At 41.0% G+C, this 21,590-nt stretch overlaps 1 protein-coding gene across 2 annotated transcripts; it reads left to right on the forward strand.

The window, feature by feature from the left end:
* Nucleotides 1-38: 38 nt before the first annotated feature.
* On the forward strand, nt 39-14,548 carry LOC135099708 (uncharacterized). 2 transcript variants are annotated; one of them, XM_064002169.1, is made up of 2 exons: nt 39-497; nt 10,392-14,548. In XM_064002169.1, exons 1-2 carry the CDS (start codon nt 305-307, stop codon nt 10,889-10,891), a joined length of 693 nt encoding a protein of 230 aa, XP_063858239.1. In that variant the 5' UTR covers nt 39-304; the 3' UTR covers nt 10,892-14,548. The 2 variants fall into 2 exon arrangements, with proteins under 2 accessions (XP_063858239.1, XP_063858240.1); XM_064002170.1 differs by having other exon boundaries at nt 39-449.
* The last annotated feature ends 7,042 nt before the right edge of the window (nt 14,549-21,590 follow it).

The following is a 21,590-nucleotide window of genomic DNA, read 5'->3' on the forward strand; positions in this document are numbered from 1 at the left end:
ACTCGGAGGCACCATACAGACTTTGGATTGTACGGGCGCTCACTATGGGTGGGGGTGAGAAGCGAAAGTCTATTGTTAGAATGTTCATGAAAATCATAATAAAAATTCGTTTCCTTCGATCACAAAAAAAAAAAATACCTAACAGAGAGCTATTTTCTTGAACCTATAAATCAATGGAATAAAGTCACGAATAAATCACATGACCGGGATAATAATGAGTGACCTTCATTTGACTTCCGAGGATGACGGAGTAAACAAACCAACGCGGGCGGTGGATTGAAACCTTTGAGCTTCCCTAACAAATATGAGCCAGGATGGGTGCTCCTACTGGCCCCCAGAGGCAGTATACACCTTGCTGGAGCTGGTCAAGCATCGTGATGTGCTGTGGCAAATCACCCATCCAGACTACTACAAGAAAAACATCAAAAGAGGTCTCTTCAATAAAATCTGTGAGAACCTGAAGGTCGCCTATCCGGAAATGGACTTTTTGGACACAAGTAATGCTTTATTTATCACACGAATAATTACATTCATTGCTGACTGTTAGACTTATTGGGTCCTTTGTGGCCCCCAATATGATACACCTCATTTCTTTTTTTATGCCATCATTGTCATACGTATGCGCACCGTGTGGGATGCATCAACACCCCCTCCCACCTTATCTCGGCCACTTGCATCCTGCTACTGTGCTAGTTTTGAGGGTGTACATGCTAGTTATGTAGGAGTGTGTACTTAACATTCAGGATATAGTACTGTGGTATATGTGTCAGTCTGGATATTGTGGGGTTAGGTTATGTGGCTCTGATTCATAACGCCACATCCCTGAGGTAATCAGAACTATTTAATTGGTATATCTTTTCATCATACTGATCATTTAAGGAACTGAACAGAATTAACAAATAAAATTAATTGTAATGGGATTTTTCAACATTTCACAAAGGGCTTGGTATCAGCCACTTACACTGTGGCTTCAGCCCTGCCATACCCTGTCTTTTACCTGTGAGCCACACCAACAACCAAAAACTGTTTTGGTTGACTATGATTGTAACTTTTGCTTTAAAAGGGACTGCCGATCAATGCAGAAGCAGCAGCAGCTCTAAAGTGTAGACTGTATGACAAGACTTGAATCAGTCATACTATAGATCTTTTTGAAAACTGTGATACCCGTAAGTGGCTGGTGTTTGAGAAATTACGAGAAATTGGGACAACATTAAAGGAAGTACATCAATTCTGGCAACATCCTTAATTGTTTTGCTGGCAGGAGGTTGTTATGTAGTAGTTTTGAGGCTTTACATGGCAGTTGCAGGATGAAATTCATAGGTACCAGGAAGCCCAACAGGTGAGAGAGAAGCCAGGCTAAGCTGGCCATGGGTGGCTTGGCCAGCTAATTGTTGGCTGATGAGTTAAGCATTTCTTCACCTTTAGGCTTGAGACAGTATTTCTAGGATGGAACAGTTGTTTTGGGGAATAGAGTTTGGTGTGCTCTAAATTATTACCTATTTTATTTATTTATTTATTTATTTTCACTTAGGTATTTATATTTATTTCTCTCTCTCTCTCTCTCTCTCTCTCTCTCTCTCTCTCTCTCTCTCTCTCTCTCTCTCTCTCTCTCTCTCTCTCTCTCTCCACATTGTCAGCACTGTTGTGGATAAGTTGCTTCCCTTGGAAAATATACATACAATTTTGCAGAGACAATTATCATAACACTGAGATGCATACACACACACACATGGAAGTCAGCTGAAAAATGGTTTCATCATTCAATAGTTATGTTATTTAACTTCTGTGATAATGAACAGTGTGCAGTGAGTAAGGTGAATGGGTTGTTTATTATTATTGTTTATAAATGCATTTATGACAGAAATAACTTCATAAAAAACAAAGTTAGGAACCAAAAACAAGCAAATAAATATCAGCAATAAACTCAATCTTCACCTACTAATGTTTTCTGCATTATTCTAAAATAGAAAGTATTACGTAATATATCATTAGGCACAAGAGATGTCAATGTCAAAACACTTGATTACTGCGTCAATTAATATTATATTTCAAACTTTGCTAAATGACATAATTTTTTTATTTTATTTCATATTGAAGCAGAACAGATATGAACTTTGTAGACATTATTAAGTAGATACAAAATCTCTCTGCTGAAGCTTGGTTTATGAGTGTACTACTCACATTTTCTGTATAATTTCTGTTTCAGTATATACACTATGTAGATACTATTCACTTGAGTTAAATTTCTATAAGTTAATTTCATAATAAAATTTGGGAACCCATAGCAGTTTCAAACAAGCCACCTTTCCTGGTAGTCATTGAACTGAAAACATGCCTTGTATTGGGGAGAGTGATGAAGCTCCAGGGGAAACATGAAGTAGAAAGATTCATAGCACAAGGGAAGACACATCATTATAGTGGGTAATTATATAATGAGGGTATCAATACAGTAAAATCCCTCTTATCTGGCATCAACGGGACCGCCGACATGCCGGATACTTGAATAGAAGTGAAATTATATCCACATTCACCACCCTACACTCACGCATCTTACCATAACAAAGATCAGCTGATCTTAATCAGCAGCTGATCTGATCAGCTGCTTAAGTGTAAGCACAACACGCTTCCTCTTTTCTACAACTTTAGGCATGATGAAGGCGTCAGGTGATAAACAGTGCACACGCGGGACTGAGTCACTGAGTAAACACAGTGCAGTGGGCCACGGGTGGCGCGAAGCAGTGCGCTCTGGTGGTGAGGGGACAAAGTATGCCTCGCGTGGGAATTTTAATCAATTTTATGAGTACACATTGATTTTTTGTTGATTTTAAGGCTCGGGGAAAAATGTGCCGGATACTTGAAGCTGCCGGATACTCGAATGTCGGATGAGAGGGATTTTACTGTACATATAAAGTACAAAAATATGTTAAGTAACTTTTGAGATTCCACACCCAAATGAATTAATTGCAAGTCTAAAAAAATCAGTATAGATGTCAAGCTACAGACAGTCTATCTTAAGGTACATATGCTTAATACCTGGAGTTTAGAGTATAAACTGATGTTTAGTAGTTAAAAAAAACATGAATGAAGAGTATAGTGATAGGGACTTGTGGGTGTGATGCCACCTACCATTTCCCCATTCTTCTAGGCCGAGTGAATGAAATAGATGTTGCAATGTTATGCTTGGGATGGCCATTGCTGTGGTGAGGAAAGATGTTCATTTGTCTCCAGTGCTTTAATGAAAAAAGGAAAAGAGGAGTGGCTTGTGATGGAGATCTACTGTATGGCACTTCCTCTAAACACACCAGATATAAGAAAGATGGAATAAGTGTGCTTTATGGGTCATCTGAATGCAGTTAGAAGTACTGCAGTACTAATCACTAGCCATCAGCACTATATAGCCAGCCAACCATCATGCAGTAAACTGAACTGCAACATTCGTAGAGTCTGCTCTAACAAAAATACCACAGCTGAATCATTCATGTAAATTAACTTCAGTCTGATTTCATCACACTTGAACTAATGCCTGGAGTCAACGTGAGGGTGATACAGTGGTGGTCAGAAGAGGAGTAACTTACTTTCATTTTGCTTTTCCTCTATGTAAATTCCTCTGATCTGCTGAAAGTCTGCTAACAATACCTAACGATTGATAAATTCTACGATCAAAGGATTAGATTCCTACTGCAGGAAAAATACTTAACACAATTAAAGTGAATGTGGTATGTTACTCAACTAATGACTACAACAGTACGTATGTTATTTTGCCAGGAACTTCAACACTTTCCTTAACGTAGGTGTTTAAATTTTCTCTCCAGATAAAATATAAATGAGAATAGAAAACCATCTATATAGTTCTGAAAAAAAAATGTATAGTGGTACCATGACTTACAAGTTTAATTCATTCCGTGACAGAGCTGGTAACTCAATTTGCTTGTATGTCAAATCAATTTTCCCCATTGAGATGCCATTAATCTGTTCCAGCACCTTGAAAATTATCCCTATTTTTTTGGTTACATGTTTTTAAATACAGGAAACTGTCAATATAATGAACCTCTGTTCACCAAATTTTGGGTATGATGACCCCTTAAAGGCTATCAAACACTCAAAGTAATCCCTCAACTATCAGGGGGGTTACATTTCAAAACCCCCACCATAGGTGAAAATCCAAGAAGTAGAAACAGTACTGTACTGTATATTTTTTTATTATTTTTATAATTTACATATATTTATTTAATTATTTGTATATATTTAAGCTTTTATAAACTCTCCCCACACTCTTATAAACCTTTTCTACACTCTTAAACACTTTTTAAACTTTTAAACACATCCTTTCTTACTAAAAATAAATAAATAAATTCAGTACACTCACCTGTGAAGATACTACAACTTGATTGATTATTGATGGTGATGATGATGATTAACTGTGCAGTAATGAACAATATAGGTGAGGATGATGTATAGGAGAAGATTACGGCTGACACCCTGACACATGGAGGCAGCACAAGACAAGGGTTTTTTTATGTTTAGGAAAACTGATCATGCCACACATTGCTTATCCATAATTTTACACCATCTTCATCCATCCAGCTTTTTTCATCAAAACGTACAAAAGCACCTGGTGGGAATTTTATTTTTAGGTTCTGCACTTGAAGACAAAGAAGGTATTTTATTCATTGAACTGGTATGTCACTGTCTCAGTTGTCTGGTGCTCACTGACCTAAACTTCACCACAGATGGTTTGGTAGTTTGGGTGTCATCTTATACCAGCATTATCAGCTAAAAACAAACAAACAAACAAACTCTCTCTCTCTCTCTCTCTCTCTCTCTCTCTCTCTCTCTCTCTCTCTCTCTCTCTCTCTCTCTCTCTCTCTCTCTCTCTCTGTAAGAAAAGTGTATTTATAAATAACACTTAGCACCTGGCACCTAACCAAAAATATCTCCAATAACTTGTTTCCCTCCTTTATTTCAACCAGATGGCACCACTGCTATCACACTTATCTCTAAAGCTGAACTCTTCGTTCAAACCTTTGCTAAAACTCCCTTGAACAATTCAGGGCTTGTTCCTCCCTCTCCTCCAGCCTCTGACTACTTCATGCTACCTATTAAAATTCTTCGCAATGATGTTTTCCATGCCCTCGCTGGCCTAAAACCTGATGGGGTCCCTCCTATTGTTCTCCGAAACTGTGCCTCCGTGCTAGCACCTTACCTAGTCAAACTCTTTAAAATCTGTCTGTCAACATCCACCTTTCCTTCTTGCTGTAAGTTTGCCTACATTCAGCCTGTTCCTAAAAAGGGTGACCATTCTAATCCCTCAAACTACTGTCCTATTGTTTTAATTTCCTGCCTATCTAAAGTTTTTTTAATCTATCCTCAACAGGAAGATTCTTAAAACATCTATTACTTCACAAACTTCTAGCTGATTGCCAGTATGGTTTCCATCAAGGCAGCTTTACTGGTGATCTTTTGGCTTTCCTTACTGAGTGTTGGTCATCCTCTTTTAAAGATTTTGGTGAAACTTTTCCTGTTGCCTTGGATATATCAAAAGCTTTTGATAGAGTTTGGCACAAAGCTTTGATTTCCAAACTACCTTCCTATGGTTTCTATCCTTCTCTCTGTAACTTCATCTCAAGTTTCCTTTCTGACCATTCTATTGCTGCTGTGGTAGATGGTCACTGTTTTTCTCTTAAATCTATTAACAGTGGTGTTCCTCAGGGTTCTGTCCTGTCACCCACTCTCTTCTTATTATTCATCAATGACTTTCTAAACCAAACTTCTTGCCCTATCTTCTCCTATACTGATGATACCACCCTGCACTTTTCCACGTCTTTTCATAGTCGTCCAACCCCTCAGGAAGTAAACATTTCATGCAGGGAAGCCACAGAATGCCTGACTTCTGATCTTTCTAAAATTTCTGATTGGGGCAGAGCAAACTTGGTATTGTTCAATGCCTCAAAAACTCAATTCCACCATCTATCAACTTGACACAACCTTCCAGACAACTATCCCCTCTTCTTCAATGACACTCAACTGTCCCTCTCTTCTACACTGAATATCCTCAGTCTGTCCTTTACTTATAATCTGAACTGGAAACTCCACATCTCATCTCTAGCTGAAACAGCTTCTATGAAGTTAGGCGTTCTGAGACGTCTCCGCCAGTTTTTCTCATCCCCCAGCTGCTAACTTTGTACAAGGGCCTTATCCGTCCATGTATGGAGTATGCTTTGCATGTCTGGGGGGTTACACTCATACCGCTCTTCCAGACAGGGTGGAATCAAAAGCTTTTCATCTCATCAGCTCCTCTCCTCTAACTGACTGTCTTCAGCCTCTCTCTCATCGCCGCAATGTTGCATCTCTAGCTGTCTTCTACCACAATTTTCAAGCTAACTGATCTTCTGATCTTGCTAATTGCATTCCTCACTGCACAAGACTTTCTTCTTTCTCTCACCCCTATTCTGGTATACTCCGGAACTCCCTGACTGCTTCTGTATCTCTACCTTCCTATGACTTGAATTCCTTCAAGAGGGAGGTTTCAAGATACTTATCCTTCAATTTTTGACTACTGTTTTGGACCCTTTTCTGGGACTGGCATCTCAAGTTTCTTTTTTTTTTTTTTTTTTTTTTTTTTTTTTTTTTTTTTGCCAGTGTCCATCCTACATAAAAAAAAATAAACAAATAAAAAAAAAAAAAAAAAAAAAAAAAAATATATATATATATATATATATATATATATATATATATATATATATATATATATATATATATATATATATATATATATATATATATATATAAAAAACATGGGGAAGTGAATGAGTGAGATGAGGAATGCAGGACAGATGCTGTGGCCTCCCTGTGCCCACTAGTGGCAGTGTATCCACAGCTCCCTCATATCTCGGATTTTGGCTCACAACCCAAAGCAAAAAATTGTCCTAGCAACAGCTTGCATCTCAAAAAACTCATCAAGGTAACATTGTATATTCTTAATTATTCTTACAACTCTTTCATAACAAAAAGCCACTGCCTAAGGTAAAGGAAATTCCACATTCCAGGTAGGTAGAAGGAGGCAGTAGGCACCTGCCAAAATGATAATTACTCCTAGCAAGGTCTAAAGTACTGGATTAAGGGGTATACGAACTTATCATTAAACCCAGCTGTGACTGAACATTTCCTTTTGTGTCTCACAACACAAGGGGGCAGTCACAGCCTGCCCTCTAAAGACAACTCTCTTCCTTCACACAAAACTACAAGCACCTAATTACACACACATCCTTCACTCAAAATTCAAAATTATCATGGCAACTCCTACATGAGCCTCAGAGTCCCCATATGGGGAGGGGATCATAAATGTCCCCAGGTCAAACTGGTCTTCTGATATCAACTCTAAGTGTCTAGACACCCCCTCCTTAGCTTTTTCTTCATTAACTTCTGCAATATTTGCAGTCTTAGATCTAATTTTCAATCTGTAGAACACCACCTCTCCTCTACTAAACCTTACCTTCTTTTCCTCACTGAAACACAGGTGTCTGAGGCAACTGACAGTAGCCCCTTTTCTGTTCCCTCCTACTTTCTCTATTCTCATTTTCAATCCAAAACTGGATGTTGCATTTATGTGCACAACAACTTAACCTGCTCTCTTGAATCTTCTGAGTTTTCCACCATCTGGCTATGACTACAGAGTCACTCTCAAACTAAATGTATCTGTCCTGTACGAGTATACCTCTCACCTAACTCCTCTAACTCCTCTAAGTATAAGAAATTCTTTGACTACTTAACTTCCAAAGTGGAGGACATTCAGACTCTCTCCCTTTTGCAGAGATCTCCATTCTTGGGGACTTCAAAATTCACCACCAGCTTTGGCTTTCCTCTTCCTTCACTGACCATCCTGGTGAACTAGCCTACAACTTTGCTATCCTCCACGACCTAGAGCAATTGAAGCAATACCCTACTCATATTCCTGACCAGTCATAATCTTGACCTTTTCCTAATCTCTAATCCTTCTGCTTATGCTATTACCCTCTCTTCTTTATTGGGCTCGTCCGATCACAATCTCATATCCGTATCTTGCCCTGGTGCTCCAATCCTTCCTCAGGATCCCCCCTAAGCAGAGGTGCCTCTACCAGCTCGGGGGACCTGAGGAAGTATTCTGCTGATTTTCCGTGGAATGACTACTGCTTCCATGTCAGAGACCCATCTCTGTTTGCCAAATGCATAACAGAGGTGATAATGTCTGGCATGGAGGCGTACATTCCTCACTCTTTTTCCAACCTAAACCTTCCACCCCTTGGTTTAACACAGCCTGTTCTCGTGCTATACCTGACGGAAAGGTGGCCCACAAAGGGTACTTGAGCCTTCCATCACCAGAATCTCATGCACATTATATTTCTGCCTGGAACCATGCCAAATCTGTTCTCCAATTAGCCAAAAACTCCTTTATTAATAGAAAGTGTCAAAATCTTTCAAGGTCTAACTCCCCTCGTGACTTCTGACATCTAGCTAAAAACATCTCCAATAACTTTGCTTCTTCTTCTTTCCCTCCTTTATTTCAGCCAGATGGCACCACTGCTATCACATCTATCTCTAAAGCTGAACTCTTCACTCAAATCTTTGCTAAAAACTCTACCTTTGACAATTCAGGGCTTGTTCCTCCCTCTCCTGCACCCTCTGACTACTTCATGCCACCTATTAAAATTCTTTGCAATGATGTTTTCCATGCCTTCGCTGGCCTAAATCCTCGGAAGGCTTATGGACCTGATGGGGTCCCTGCTATTGTTCTCTGAAACTGCGCCTCCATGCTTGCACCTTGCCTAGTCAAACTCTTTCAAATCTGTCTGTCAACATCCACCTTTCCTTTTTGCTGTAAGTTTGCCTACATTCAGCCTGTTCCTAAAAAGGGTGACCATTCTAATCCCTCAAACTATCATTCTTTTGCTTTAATTTCCTGCCTATCTAAAGTTTTTGAATTTATCCTCAACAAGAAGATTCTTAAACATCTATTACTTCACAAGCTTCTATCTGATCGCCAGTATGGGTTTCATCAAGGCTGCTTTACTGGTGATCTGGCTTTCCTTACTGACTGTTGGTCATCCTCTTTTAAAGATTTTGGTGAAACTTTTGCTGTTGCCTTAGACATACAAAAGCTTTTGATAGAGTCTGGCACAAAGCTTTGATTTCCAAACTTTCCTCCTATGGCTCCTATCCTTCTCTCTGTAACTTCATCTCAAGTTTCCTTTCTGACTGTTCTATTGCTGCTGTGGCAGATGGTCACTGTTCTTCTCCTAAATCTATTAACAGTGGTGTTCCTTAGAGTTCTGTCCTGTCACCCACTCTCTTCCTATTATTCATCAATGACCTTCTAAACCAAACTTCTTGTCCTATCCACTCTTCCACTGATGATACCACCCTCACAGATGTCCAACCCTTCAGGAAGTAAACATTTCATGCACACAAGCCACAGAACACCTGACTTCTGATCTCCAAAATTTTTGACTGGGGCAGAGCAAACTTGATATTGTTCAACGCCTCAAAAACTTAATTCCCCCATTTATCAACTCGACACAACCTTCCAGACAATTATCCCCTCTTCTTCAATGACATTCAACTGTCCCCCTTCTTTTACATTGAACATTCTCAGTCTGTCCTTTTCTTATAATCTAAATTGGAAACTTCACATCTCATCTCTAGCTAAAACAAGTTCTATGAAATCAGACATTCTGACACGTCTCTGCCAGTTTTTCTCACCCCCCACAACTGCTAACTCTGTACAAGGGTCTTATCCGTCCATGTATGGAGTATGCTTCACATGTCTGGGGTGGGTTCCACTCATACCACTCTTTTAGACAGGGTGAAATCAAAAGCTTTTTGTCTCATCAACTCCTCTCTTATAACTGACTGTCTTCAGCCTCTTTCTCATTGCTGCAATGTTGCATCTCTAGCTATCTTCCACCACTATTTTCATGCTAACTGTTCTTCTGATCTTGCTAACTGCATGCCTCCCCTCCTCCTGCAGCCTCACTGCACAAGACTTTCTTCTTTCTCTCACCCCTATTCTGTCTACCTCTCTAATGCAAGAAATAACCAGTATTCTCAATCATTCATCCCTTTCTCTGGTAAACTTTGGGACTTCCTGCCTGCTTCTGTATTTCGACCTTCCTATGACTTGAATTCCTTCAAGAGGGAGGTTTCAAGACACTTATCCCTCAATTTTTTACTACCACTTCAGACCATACTTGGGGACTGGCATCTCAGTGGGCTATTTTTTTTATTGGATATTTTGTTGCCTTTGGCTGGTGTCCCTCCTACATAAAAAAAAAAGAAAGAAAGAAAAAAAAAACAATGCAATTTCTCACTTGAAGAACATACAGCACATCAGCTTACCTGACTTTTCAACATTCCAGCTCAAGTGTTGAACAAGTTCCAGTACTTGCGTGGCCACTTCCAAAAACAGCTGAGAAGAGTTGAGAAACATATGAATAGTACAGGAAGAAAACCTCGCATCAGATGGGAGTTCTTCGATGCTTGCTCATTTCTGACACCAATATATACAAGCAAAGCAGTGAAATATGAACCACCTCCTTCCCCTTCCTCCTTTTATTCCTCTACATCATCAGAAACAATGCCATCTAGTGACACACACAATAACCCTCTAGAGACACCAAGGAAACGGAAAAAGGAAGATTCTAATGAGGTGATGCGTATGAAGTGTATGGACTCCATGGATATAGTAGAATCATGGCAACAGGAGCCAAAACTACCAAATCGTTATGACTTAGTGGTGGAGAGTGTGAAGGGATGTTTGAGTTACATTCCTGACAGCAAGGAACATGTGAAGGAGTGGTTTGCTATCAAAGTGCAAGAACTAGTATTAGAAGCAATGAAAAAATGCAGTAGTAAATAAGTTATATATCTGTAAGATTATCAGCAATTTGGAAATCAAATAAAAAAAACTATTAAATTTCCTTTTATTGTTGTTAATTTTCTCACAGCTGTGGGATGAGGTCTTAGGCCAAGTGATGATGTGTACAATAACATTCATAACATTAATACTTTCAAATAGATACTAAACTTTGAAAGTAAGTCAACTCAGATCAGGTGCTCAATTATTTGTTATCTTGTTAAGTGCATGTCCCCTCCACTGCCAAGGTCTTGTTACACCTCACCTAACAACACATTCTCAGGGTTACCATACAAATTTAAAAAAAAATGAAAAGTATTTTAGCATTTTTGCACATAACTTGCACAAGTGAGCTTGTACTTGAAAATCCTTTCTATCTGCTGTCATGTCTGCCTGGATAAATGTTCATGAGCTAAGTTTTAAAAAAATGTATAATTTCTAACAAAAAGATAGAAAGTAACATAGGGCATTGCTTGATGAGATACTGCAACACTGTGGAAGGAGAAACTTAATGTCTACTTTCATTAACATATCACTGTGTGTGTGTGTGTGTGTGTGTGTGTGTGTGTGTGTGTGTGTGTGTGTGTGTGTGTGTGTGTGTGTGTGTGTGTGTCCAAGCCACTTGTGTAATCACATTAAAGCTTGGACCAAAAGACTGACAATGAATTAATTATAATTAATATCTTTGGTTAATATTATAATGTTGTGGTGTAATTTATAGCCAAAGCACTCTGAACCATTGTGGTGGCCTTATAAACAAAACAACACAACATAAATCCCATAATCTGTAAAATTTCTTGTGTCATCATTTAAGCATTCACAACTGTTATACTTTCATTCCAGTCACACTGGAATTCTTCCCTGCTCCACAGACATTCCTCTTGCATTTAACATTACAGTAAAATCTCCCTAAACCGAATCCAAATAAGCCAAATACCAGATAACCCAAACGCCCTTATCAACCTCCTCAGCCAGTCTGCCCAGCTCCACTCTACCTAAGCATACCAGAGCCACCAGCCAACATCTTTGATTTGGACTCTGAGTAACAAGCAAAAGTACACTAGCAGTACAGTACATAATGTTATGTTAGCTTTTATGTGACCAGTGTGTTGTGTACAGTACAGTTAAGTGAGCTCTTAAGTGAACACTAAGTGTGTTGTTGCATAGTATTAAGTGAATTCTTAAGTGACCAGTTAGTGCATTGTGTACAGTGTAATAACAAAATATGTTGTAAGTATCTATCTTGAAGCTTATAATGTGCTAACAGATATGCTGTAAGTATGTATGTACGTAGAAACCGGCCAAAAACGTGTATTTCTGGATAAATCAAACTTTTGGATAAACTGTTGGCCATCTTGCCCCATATAGTTGTTTATAGAGTTATTACTATATATTCAATTTGGTCTTCCCTAACCTTACACTTCTTATGTCAGATCCAGTTATATTCTATACTAATTCCTTTTCTTTCATTTTCTATACATGCCCAAACCATTTTAAAACCCTCTCCTCTGATGAATTGACTAACTTTCTATCAGTATGAGTTCTTCACATTTCTTTGTTTTTCACTCAGTCCATAAATGTTACTCCACACACATTGCTCAACTCAACTCCATCACATTTAATTTTCTCTTATCTCTTGCTCTCAAGTTCTTTGTTTTAGCCCCATACAGTGGTGTTGGTACTACACCCTCATCTTTTTACTTGTTTTCTGCAATCTACAGCTAAATACTGTTCTTTACTCCTTACACATATCTTGTTTCATTAATTTTACATCTTCCTGTACTGTATGTACATTCTATTTTTCCATCCTCCACAAATGAAACATTAATTACTGTTAAAAACATTTATCCTCCTACCATCTATCACCCTCACAAACTTCTTTACTCTTAATTTCAGCTACTCTCAATTTCCTTGAGAGTAGCTTCCACCAGTTAACTCATCCTCCCCTCTGAGAGGTGCCACCAGTATATTACCAATATACTATTATTCTAATTTCACTCACGACTCAAACATGCACTTCACATTCATTTCTCCTTGAATATCATTCATATAGACATTAAATATTTGAATATTAAATACATAAATCCTCATGCCCATATTCATCCATGAATATACTGTATGTCATTATATATATATATATATATATATATATATATATATATATATATATATATATATATATATATATATATATATATATATATATATATATATATATATATATAAAGGAAGATACATGTTTTACTGTTTTAAACCTGTCATCCATGACCAGGTCTCAGTGGCAGTGGTTCATCCCAACCACTCCATACTATTTAAGGTCCCAAATCTCAGTAATGCATCACCCACCTATATATTACATTAAGCCTCTGTCCCATGTACACCCATCAACCTCTTGGATGCTGAGGCTCATGTCTCACTGCTTCCTTCACTCATTTCTCTATTCCCTTGTTGATATTTACTCTCTTAGTATTCTAAGTAAACTTGTTCTATGATTTGTAGTTTCTTTTGTTACCACAGTCTTTGCACAATATTACACCTATGGCTAATAACATTAACAGTGCACTTACTTCTACTGTGTTTAGCATCCTCTCTTAGTTTTAAGTTCTCTGATCCTTGGAGAATCAATTAGATGCCTTTTTTTTTTTTTTTTTTTTTTTTGAGAATATCAGATAAGAACATCTATGACTGAGGGAAGAATAAAAACTGTGGAAGTAAGAAGAGACAATTATTTGATTTTCTGTCATGACCAACACAATATCTGCCAGTCTTTGGATGACATATCCTGCTTCCAAGAGACAATAATCGAATTGTACATTTACAAACAACCACTCCACAATCCTCTTTCTTAAACAGTTCTGGCATGGTCCCATCCAGTCCTGGAAACTTCCTACACTATTTTCTTTAGAGCATTAAGCATCTTCCTTTTATGGGTCTCTATATTTTTCAAACTACAGTTTTATTTCATGCCTTAACTAAACAGTCTATTTCTGTTTCTCATGATCTTCAAAAGACGAACTCTAAACTACTCATCCCATCTTTTCACTACATCTCTACCCTCTGATATTTATACATTTTTAACCAGACTACATTTGACAGTTGCTGCTCCACTCTTCTCATTTTCTTAAGTTTATTTCTTTTCCATAGTTTGGAGATGTTTTCTCCCATCAGCTCTCCTCTTTTTCTCCATACATCTTGCAGTTCTCTCACACTCTTCCAGACTTATATTTATCATCCCCAACTTTGCAAATGTTGGTTGTATGCCTCTCTTTTCTCTCTTTATCTCTACACACCACCATTTCCTACTATTTCTTTACTATCATCATTTGATCCTGTTGATGCAGTGCCTTTGAAACAGTCATTCTTTTTCTGATACAGCTAACTTTCATGACATTAAGACTTCCCAACTTCCTCCCTGAAAGATGTGCATTTCTCCTCCACCTCTCACTTCATAATATATGTTGCCTTATTGTACTCTTCTCTTAGTTCCTCTTCATAGTCATACCCTTAACTGCATATTATTTTGAATTAAGTTCACTAGTATTTTTCTTATTTCATTCAAATTTTATCTTTACATATACCTAAATTTTTGTTATTATGTACAAATTAAATGATGACTGGAGAGCTTTCCTCTTGCTCTTCTTAATAAATTCATATGTGGTAGCTTGTCTTTTCCTTACCTATTTTATCACTACATTCTCTTAATTCCTGTTCACTATTAATAATCCAAAAACTAAACAAGGCAAGAAGAGGATTCCACAATGAAATGTCTAACACGAATCCACCATCTTTTCTGACAATGGACTGCAGTTTTCATAGCCAAAGGGGCAAAATGGAACATCACAATACTTACAGGAGTCCACAAAGGGTTTGGCCGAGGCTTAATGTGCAAATACAAAAGTGATTAATATCTACAAATTAAGGAAGCAATGAAAGCATTGGAGAGATACTTGTACATATGGCAAACACAATTACTTGAAATTCAATGAAAAGAAAAAAGAAAGGAAGCCAAAGTCTACATGTACTGTAATACTAGAAGTGAAGGTAGGCATACATAATTTAACTCAAAAGTAAAGACATGCTAGATGTGTAGTCGTTGCAAGAGATTTAGTGGAAGCATCAGACAGGAATATTTCTGGGAAGAATGTTTAATGTAAGCAGCTCTGGTGTGGCAGTCTAGGTGGTGGTTTTCTGGTGAGTGAAAGATGGGTCCAGTATATGAAGTTTTGAATGTGAAGGGAAATAAAATATTCATGATTTTAAAAACAGCTCCAGATGAGAGTAGTATAGTATCAACTATAACAGTGTGAGCACCGTTGAATGGGCTGAATGAGGAATCAAAAGATGATCTTGTAAGCGAACCACAGATTTGAGTAATGGCTGTTGCACGATAGGGAAATTTATAACTACAAGGTGCAATCAAGAGTTCCCACACTGCCCATGTGTCAAAGACAAACCATGAAAACATCATGTATATGCAGCAGGAACAAAAATATCTAGTTCATTAGCACGCCAAATGGTGTTTTTCTCTCACCTTCAGAATTTGTTACATTTTTTATGGACTCATCTGTGATGTCACCATGGCTCCCAAACTTAATGGAGAACAAATGTGTGTCAAACTCTAGGACTCAGCAAAGAAAATGTAGCACTCTACAGTCATGAAACAGTGAGGTGCATAAGATGTTATGAGCAGCACCTGAACTTCAAGAAGACCAGAGCACCACTGACCAGTAATAGGAAGTTAAGAAAACTTAAAACAAATAAATAAATACATCAATAAATGAAAATTAAATTAATTCTACCTCTATGATGTCATTTTTGCCTAAAGTTTAGTGGTTCAAGGATTTTAAGCTCATGTCTCAATGGACAAGTAATGGAAGGATGTCATAAAAAAAAACTTGGTTAAGTATACTTAAAAGTAATTCATCATATATATATATATATATATATATATATATATATATATATATATATATATATATATATATATATATATATATATATATATATATATATATATATATATATATATATATGGACTTCATCTGTGTGATTTAAACAATCTTTCAAAATACTATTATGTAATATTTTATTTAATGAAAACCTCCATATTATCTTCTGATTCTTGTGAACATAATGTGATGCACAGGCTGGTGTGCAAATACACATCTTATGCGGTTCTTTTAATGGTCCCATTGTGAAGAAAAGCTATCTATATTTACACACACTGACATGATCTTCTGAACTTGCTACCTGCATACCTCTCCCCCCACCCCACTCCCCGCAACCGCGGTCTCGCTGCACAAGGTTTTATACTACGTACTACGTTTTCACGCCTAACGAGGAAAAATGTTTCTATAAGTTCAGTTATCATTTAGTTTATATGAATAAAATGTATAAATTGTCACAGGCCACACATCATTTCCCTAATGATTTTTCCTTTTTTCCTCTCTATTCATTTCCCTTTTCTTGCTCTTTTTCTTACATCTTCCCTCTGTGATCTCTTTTCCTCTCTGGTAGTTCTCTCCCTGTCCTTTTTTTCTCTTCCAGGTCTTTCCTTTGTGATCTCTCCTCCTCTCCTCTCTAGGATCACTTTTTTCCACAATCTCTTATCATCTCTCCTCCTTTCCTCTCTAATTTCCTTCCCTTACGAATAACATAACATGAAAAAAATGGGGAGCTTGAGATAAAACGAAACGATTCTAGTTGTAGGAACGAAAAGAAAGAAACTAACGAGTGGCGACTGGAGGGGAGGTACTTTAAGCAAGGTGAAAAATTGTAGAGATAACTGCCACGAAGCGTGCTCCCAAAAACAGAATTTCTCGATCACAGCCGTTACTGTCACTCAAAACTAGCACATGGCCATTGCAACTAGCTTCAGATCCGCAGCAAATGACGATTTCTCCACTCCATTAGAACAATCCGTTTTAATGGAACATTATATAATTACTTATAAGAACCTGATCAATATTAATTAAACTACTGGCTGAGAGGGTGGAGCGAGGCGAGGAGAAAAGTAAGAAGCAATGCAAACATATTTAATTTCTTTCTCCCAGTCCTTTCTATTTTTTCCTCCACATCTTTCCCACATGATCTTCTTCCTCTTATTCTTGGGACGCGAACTCTTTCAGCTGCATCACCTGGCAGGCTTCAAACATGCGGCGCAAGGATGGCTTCCTCCCGTTCCTCATCCCGCGCCGGGCAGAGGCCACTTTTAGTAACCAGCAGAGTCTCACCTAATATTTTACACTCTCTTCACCCCTCACACTCTACCCATTTTCTTCCAGCTTGCGTGGTAAACTGTTACAAGTCTGCCACAACAGCCCCGCTGATCCAGGTCACCGCGCCGCGCCCTGCCAGCCACGTGAGACTCCACCTGACACCCTGAGAGGCGAGCGGGGAGGTGATGGCACACTTCACATCTAATGAAATGTACGTGTATCAGATGATTTCTGAACTCCCCTGTGTGCTCTCCTCTGTGCGCACCAGTGAGAGTGGCTGAGAGTAAGTACTCGTATGTATTAAGCACGTGTATACTACTTTGCGTAAGTCATCTTCACGAGGGATATTGCCCGGCGTTCTGGCGCCTTAGTTCCGCAGCCTCGCTCTATCGTGGCCAAGCTTTGCATATCAGTATGTATAACGATCTTGATCAAGACACTTATAACTAACTGGCGGATGAGAGAGAGAGAGAGAGAGAGAGAGAGAGAGAGAGAGAGAGAGAGAGAGAGAGAGAGAGAGAGAGAGAGAGAGAGAGAGAGAGAGAGAGAGAGATACGTAAAACAAACCCAAAATGTTCTGATGCATTCATTGCGGCTGTGGATGCAAGACGGATCACCGCGAGCCGGGTGACCCGGCCTTGCCCCGCCGCATGTGCCTGGGCGTGGCGGACGAGTATCGGCAGCCATTGTCTCTCCAGCAGGAAAAGTTACGATCCCAAGCCTCCCCCGCCCCCGCGACCTTCATTTAGCTGCGCCGGGAAGAAGGATTCAGTTGTTGGACGAGACTAAGCGCTCGAGATCAGTTTTCTTTGTCTCGTGTTACGGCGGGAACTGATCAAACTTGACCTCGGGGCGCTACGTTGATGGCACTGAAGTGGATCTTTTTGGGAGGCAGGAAACAAGAGCCTCTGTCTGTCAGCGGCCACTCCGGTCATTATATATTACAATGGCGGGATGAATGGCTGGCCAGCACTCAGACTGGCCGGCGGGATGAATACGTTCTTTGCTGCCTGGCCTGCCTCGGACCAGAGTAACTCGAGCTGAGCGCCAACGAACTCATGGTCCTGGCAAGTCTAAAAAGTAATTATAAAACAACAATCCATTTATGCGCAGATATTTAAATGACTCAGTCTTCTAATCCTCAGAAGGGCGAAGCTGAAATGTGAGAAGCTTCAATTTATGGTCATTCCTGAGCTGAACACGATGAAGACTGAATGATCAACATAAATATGAATAAGCGAGTGGAGGCCACGGGCGATTCATGGCCGGGCGAGCAACGCGAGAAGATAATGCAAGTGTCAATCCCACTCAGTGTATTAAGAGAGTCTTGAAGCACTGCTGGGGTTCATGGCGCTGATTAGAGTGGGGCTAAGGGCGTGCTTACTCGTACTTACGTGAGGCAAGGGGTGGGTGGACGTGGGAGAGGACAGGAGGGCGTGGGAGAGGGGTGGGCGGACGTGAGGGAGGAGCCAGGGCCGGGCGGGGCGTCAGACTCCTCCCATCCTCGCCTTGAGACTGTTTTGAACTTTAAGAGAGAATATAAAATTTCGGACAAACACTGATATGCTAATTCCACGCAACCCGAGCTGGTTAAGTCTATACCTCCGAGCAAATAGTGAAACCGCGCGTGTTTACCCGTACCTTCAGGTTTCCCGCGAATGACGATCCACTAATGATACTAATTTAGGGAGAATCAGTGCCGGCGGGCGAGGCAGCAAAGAGTCCCTCGGAGAAGTACAAGGCGGGGCGGTGCACAATTAGACGAACTAGAGGATGTTTGCCGGGCCCGACGCCTCGTCTCCAGTTACCGCGGGGCTTGGGTTACGCCAACACTGACTCCAAGACATCAGTCACCCGCCAGGCCCCGCCAGCACACACGCTGCCCTTACCCCACCCCACCCCCTCCCCGCCCACACCGCGCCCCGCCCCATCCCTGCAGAGGAGCGCCTGATGTGTGCTTATTGCAGCAGCAAACCAGAGGAAGGGACACTCCAGGGGCACATCCTAGGGCGCGGCAGGTCTGCTGGCGTGGTGAGGCTTGGCAACTCCTCCAGTCATTCCTTGCCAGTTCGCGACGCATTTTTCTCTCAGACTTTCGTAGAAACTTTTCCCACTACAACGCCCGTGCAGGCGCTCGGGAGGCGGATTTCGTGGTGACCACGGGCTGGCCAGGCCAGGTCAGGTCTGGAGCTTCGAAAACAACACCTTCATTCACTCCTGCAGCCTAAACAGCGCCGCGACTCCCACAGTGCCTCGTTCGGGTGCGGGTGAGCGAAGCCCTGTGGGCTCATCAAGGGTATGATTGTCGTAATCAAAGAAGGCACAGTAATAGAAACTCGAGACGCACAGACGAGGAAATCCGAGCCGAGCACAGCTGACACAAAAAGTGAGGGCGTCGCTGGTGGCGGCGTCTGAGACCAGCCGAGAGTTGGTCGGTTGGTTGGTTCCTTCCCCGCGATGCGACATTAAGATGAAGCCACAAGCACGTGCATCTTGTGGGAGGAGGAAGAGCAACAGTAATCATACAGAGCTGTTCCCGGGATTCTGAATTTCCTAGAGAGGATGAAGCAATTAGTGTGTGTGTGTGTGTGTGTGTGTGTGTGTGTGTGTGTGTGTGTGTGTTTTATGAATGTAGCATGAGCCTTTACAAGCGCATCACGCCCGTCTCATTATTTGTGGGCGTGGATTGTGGTCTTTCCTGTATTGCAAATTTATGCCATGCCCTTGGTGACAGTAGAAAACAATGAATAGGCAGACGGAGAGAGAGAGAGAGAGAGAGAGAGAGAGAGAGAGAGAGAGAGATTAGAGGTACGGTATCAAAGACTGGACAGTAATGTCACACCCCAGCTACAGCAGTATAATACATACATGCACGCAACTTAATTAATATGCGTTGAGGCCGCCGCTCCCACGCCCGTGTTGCCCACCCTCGCGAGGCGTCCACACCCTTTAGAGCCAGACCAACAAGCACCCTCACAGCCTCCCATATCCCGTCGCGGACATCCTACCTCACACTCCACCGCCCATTGGCTCTTCTCCACACCTGTCCTGCCATCCACACCCACACCTTGCTAACCACTTCTTACCGCACACCCCGCCATCCACACCATCCACACCCTGCTGCCCATCCCCCCCACCGCAGCACCACCGAGGCAGTCACGTGGGCGGCTGAAACACAAGAATAAAAAGGCTGCGGCAACACAATTTGAAACCATGAGTTAACATCACCGGAGTCAACACATTTAACACCGCGGGAGTCAACATTCCGCTCACATCCCGTTCCCCTCCCCCTCCATTCTTTCTTGCCACCTCACCCACCCGCCTGTGGTGCCCCCCCTCACGCATCCTCTCCCCCACCACCATCCCTTTCTCTCTCCTCAGTCCTCAACTCCAGTGTCCCTTTCCTCGCCCCTCCACCTTCGTCCCTTCGTCGTTGAGCGGCCGTCAGCCAACCCTCAGCCAGTCAGCGTGACGCGCGGCTCCAGTAGCGCTGCGCTGTTCTGCGTTTTCAGAATTTCCAGGAAGAACGTGAATGGAGAAACAGCAGCGTTCGAGCGTCATCGGAGTCTCTGGCTTCGTCTAACTCTCGGTCGCAGCGCACGCGGGAAACAGTAAGGATTGTACACTCTATTTATCTCCGTATTTCAGTCAATTTACTCCATTCCTTCATACTAGGAACTGGCGAGAGGCAGGCCGGCATACACGAAGCCAAGATATATCCACGTAAGCCACATACAGCGCGTGAACGCCCTCAAACAGGCGGCTCTCGAAGTGTTAATAGGTTCGTAAGATTGATTGTCCCTCGCGAGGTGGGTCGAGGGAGCCTCATCATGCCCTACACAATGAGAACAACCTATCCTACCCAACTTCCCAACTTGACACTTCCGTCCTCACCGCTTCCTTAGAGCATTACACTCGCCTGAATTTTACCGAAGACCTAAAGATACCACAACCAAAGATCGATTTATTTCCTGTTTTTTAAGGGAAGAACATTGACGGAATACCATGCGTGAGACGGACTGGGAAACACAACACCTGGGCACATCAAGGCAACATTACGTTATTTGTGTGTGAAAACGTTCCCGTCACGCCCTATAGAGCAGTTCCTGGAAGTCGTTCAAAGCAGACTCCCAAACCGCCAGGGGGATGCGAAGGGAAGGACATGAGGGGCTCCAGTGCGGGTGGGAATGGGGGTGGACAGGTGGAGAGGGAGGGAGGGAGGGAGAGCAGCAGGTGAGGCCAGGAAAGAGGGTAGTGAGAGTGTGTACAAGAGAAGGACCATGTGGCGACGGTGATGGAAGAAATAAGACTACTACTACTACTACTACTACTACTACTACTACTACTACTACTACTACTACTATTACAACTACTACTACTACTACTACTACAATAACTATAATTCCGTTCTTGTTAGTAAGTAGTAGTAGTAGTAGTAGTAGTAGTAGTAGTAGTAGTAGTAGTAGTAGTAGTAGTAGTAGTAG

Source organism: Scylla paramamosain, chromosome 4 (assembly GCF_035594125.1).
Source record: "Scylla paramamosain isolate STU-SP2022 chromosome 4, ASM3559412v1, whole genome shotgun sequence".
Classification (NCBI taxonomy): Eukaryota; Metazoa; Arthropoda; class Malacostraca; order Decapoda; family Portunidae; genus Scylla; species Scylla paramamosain.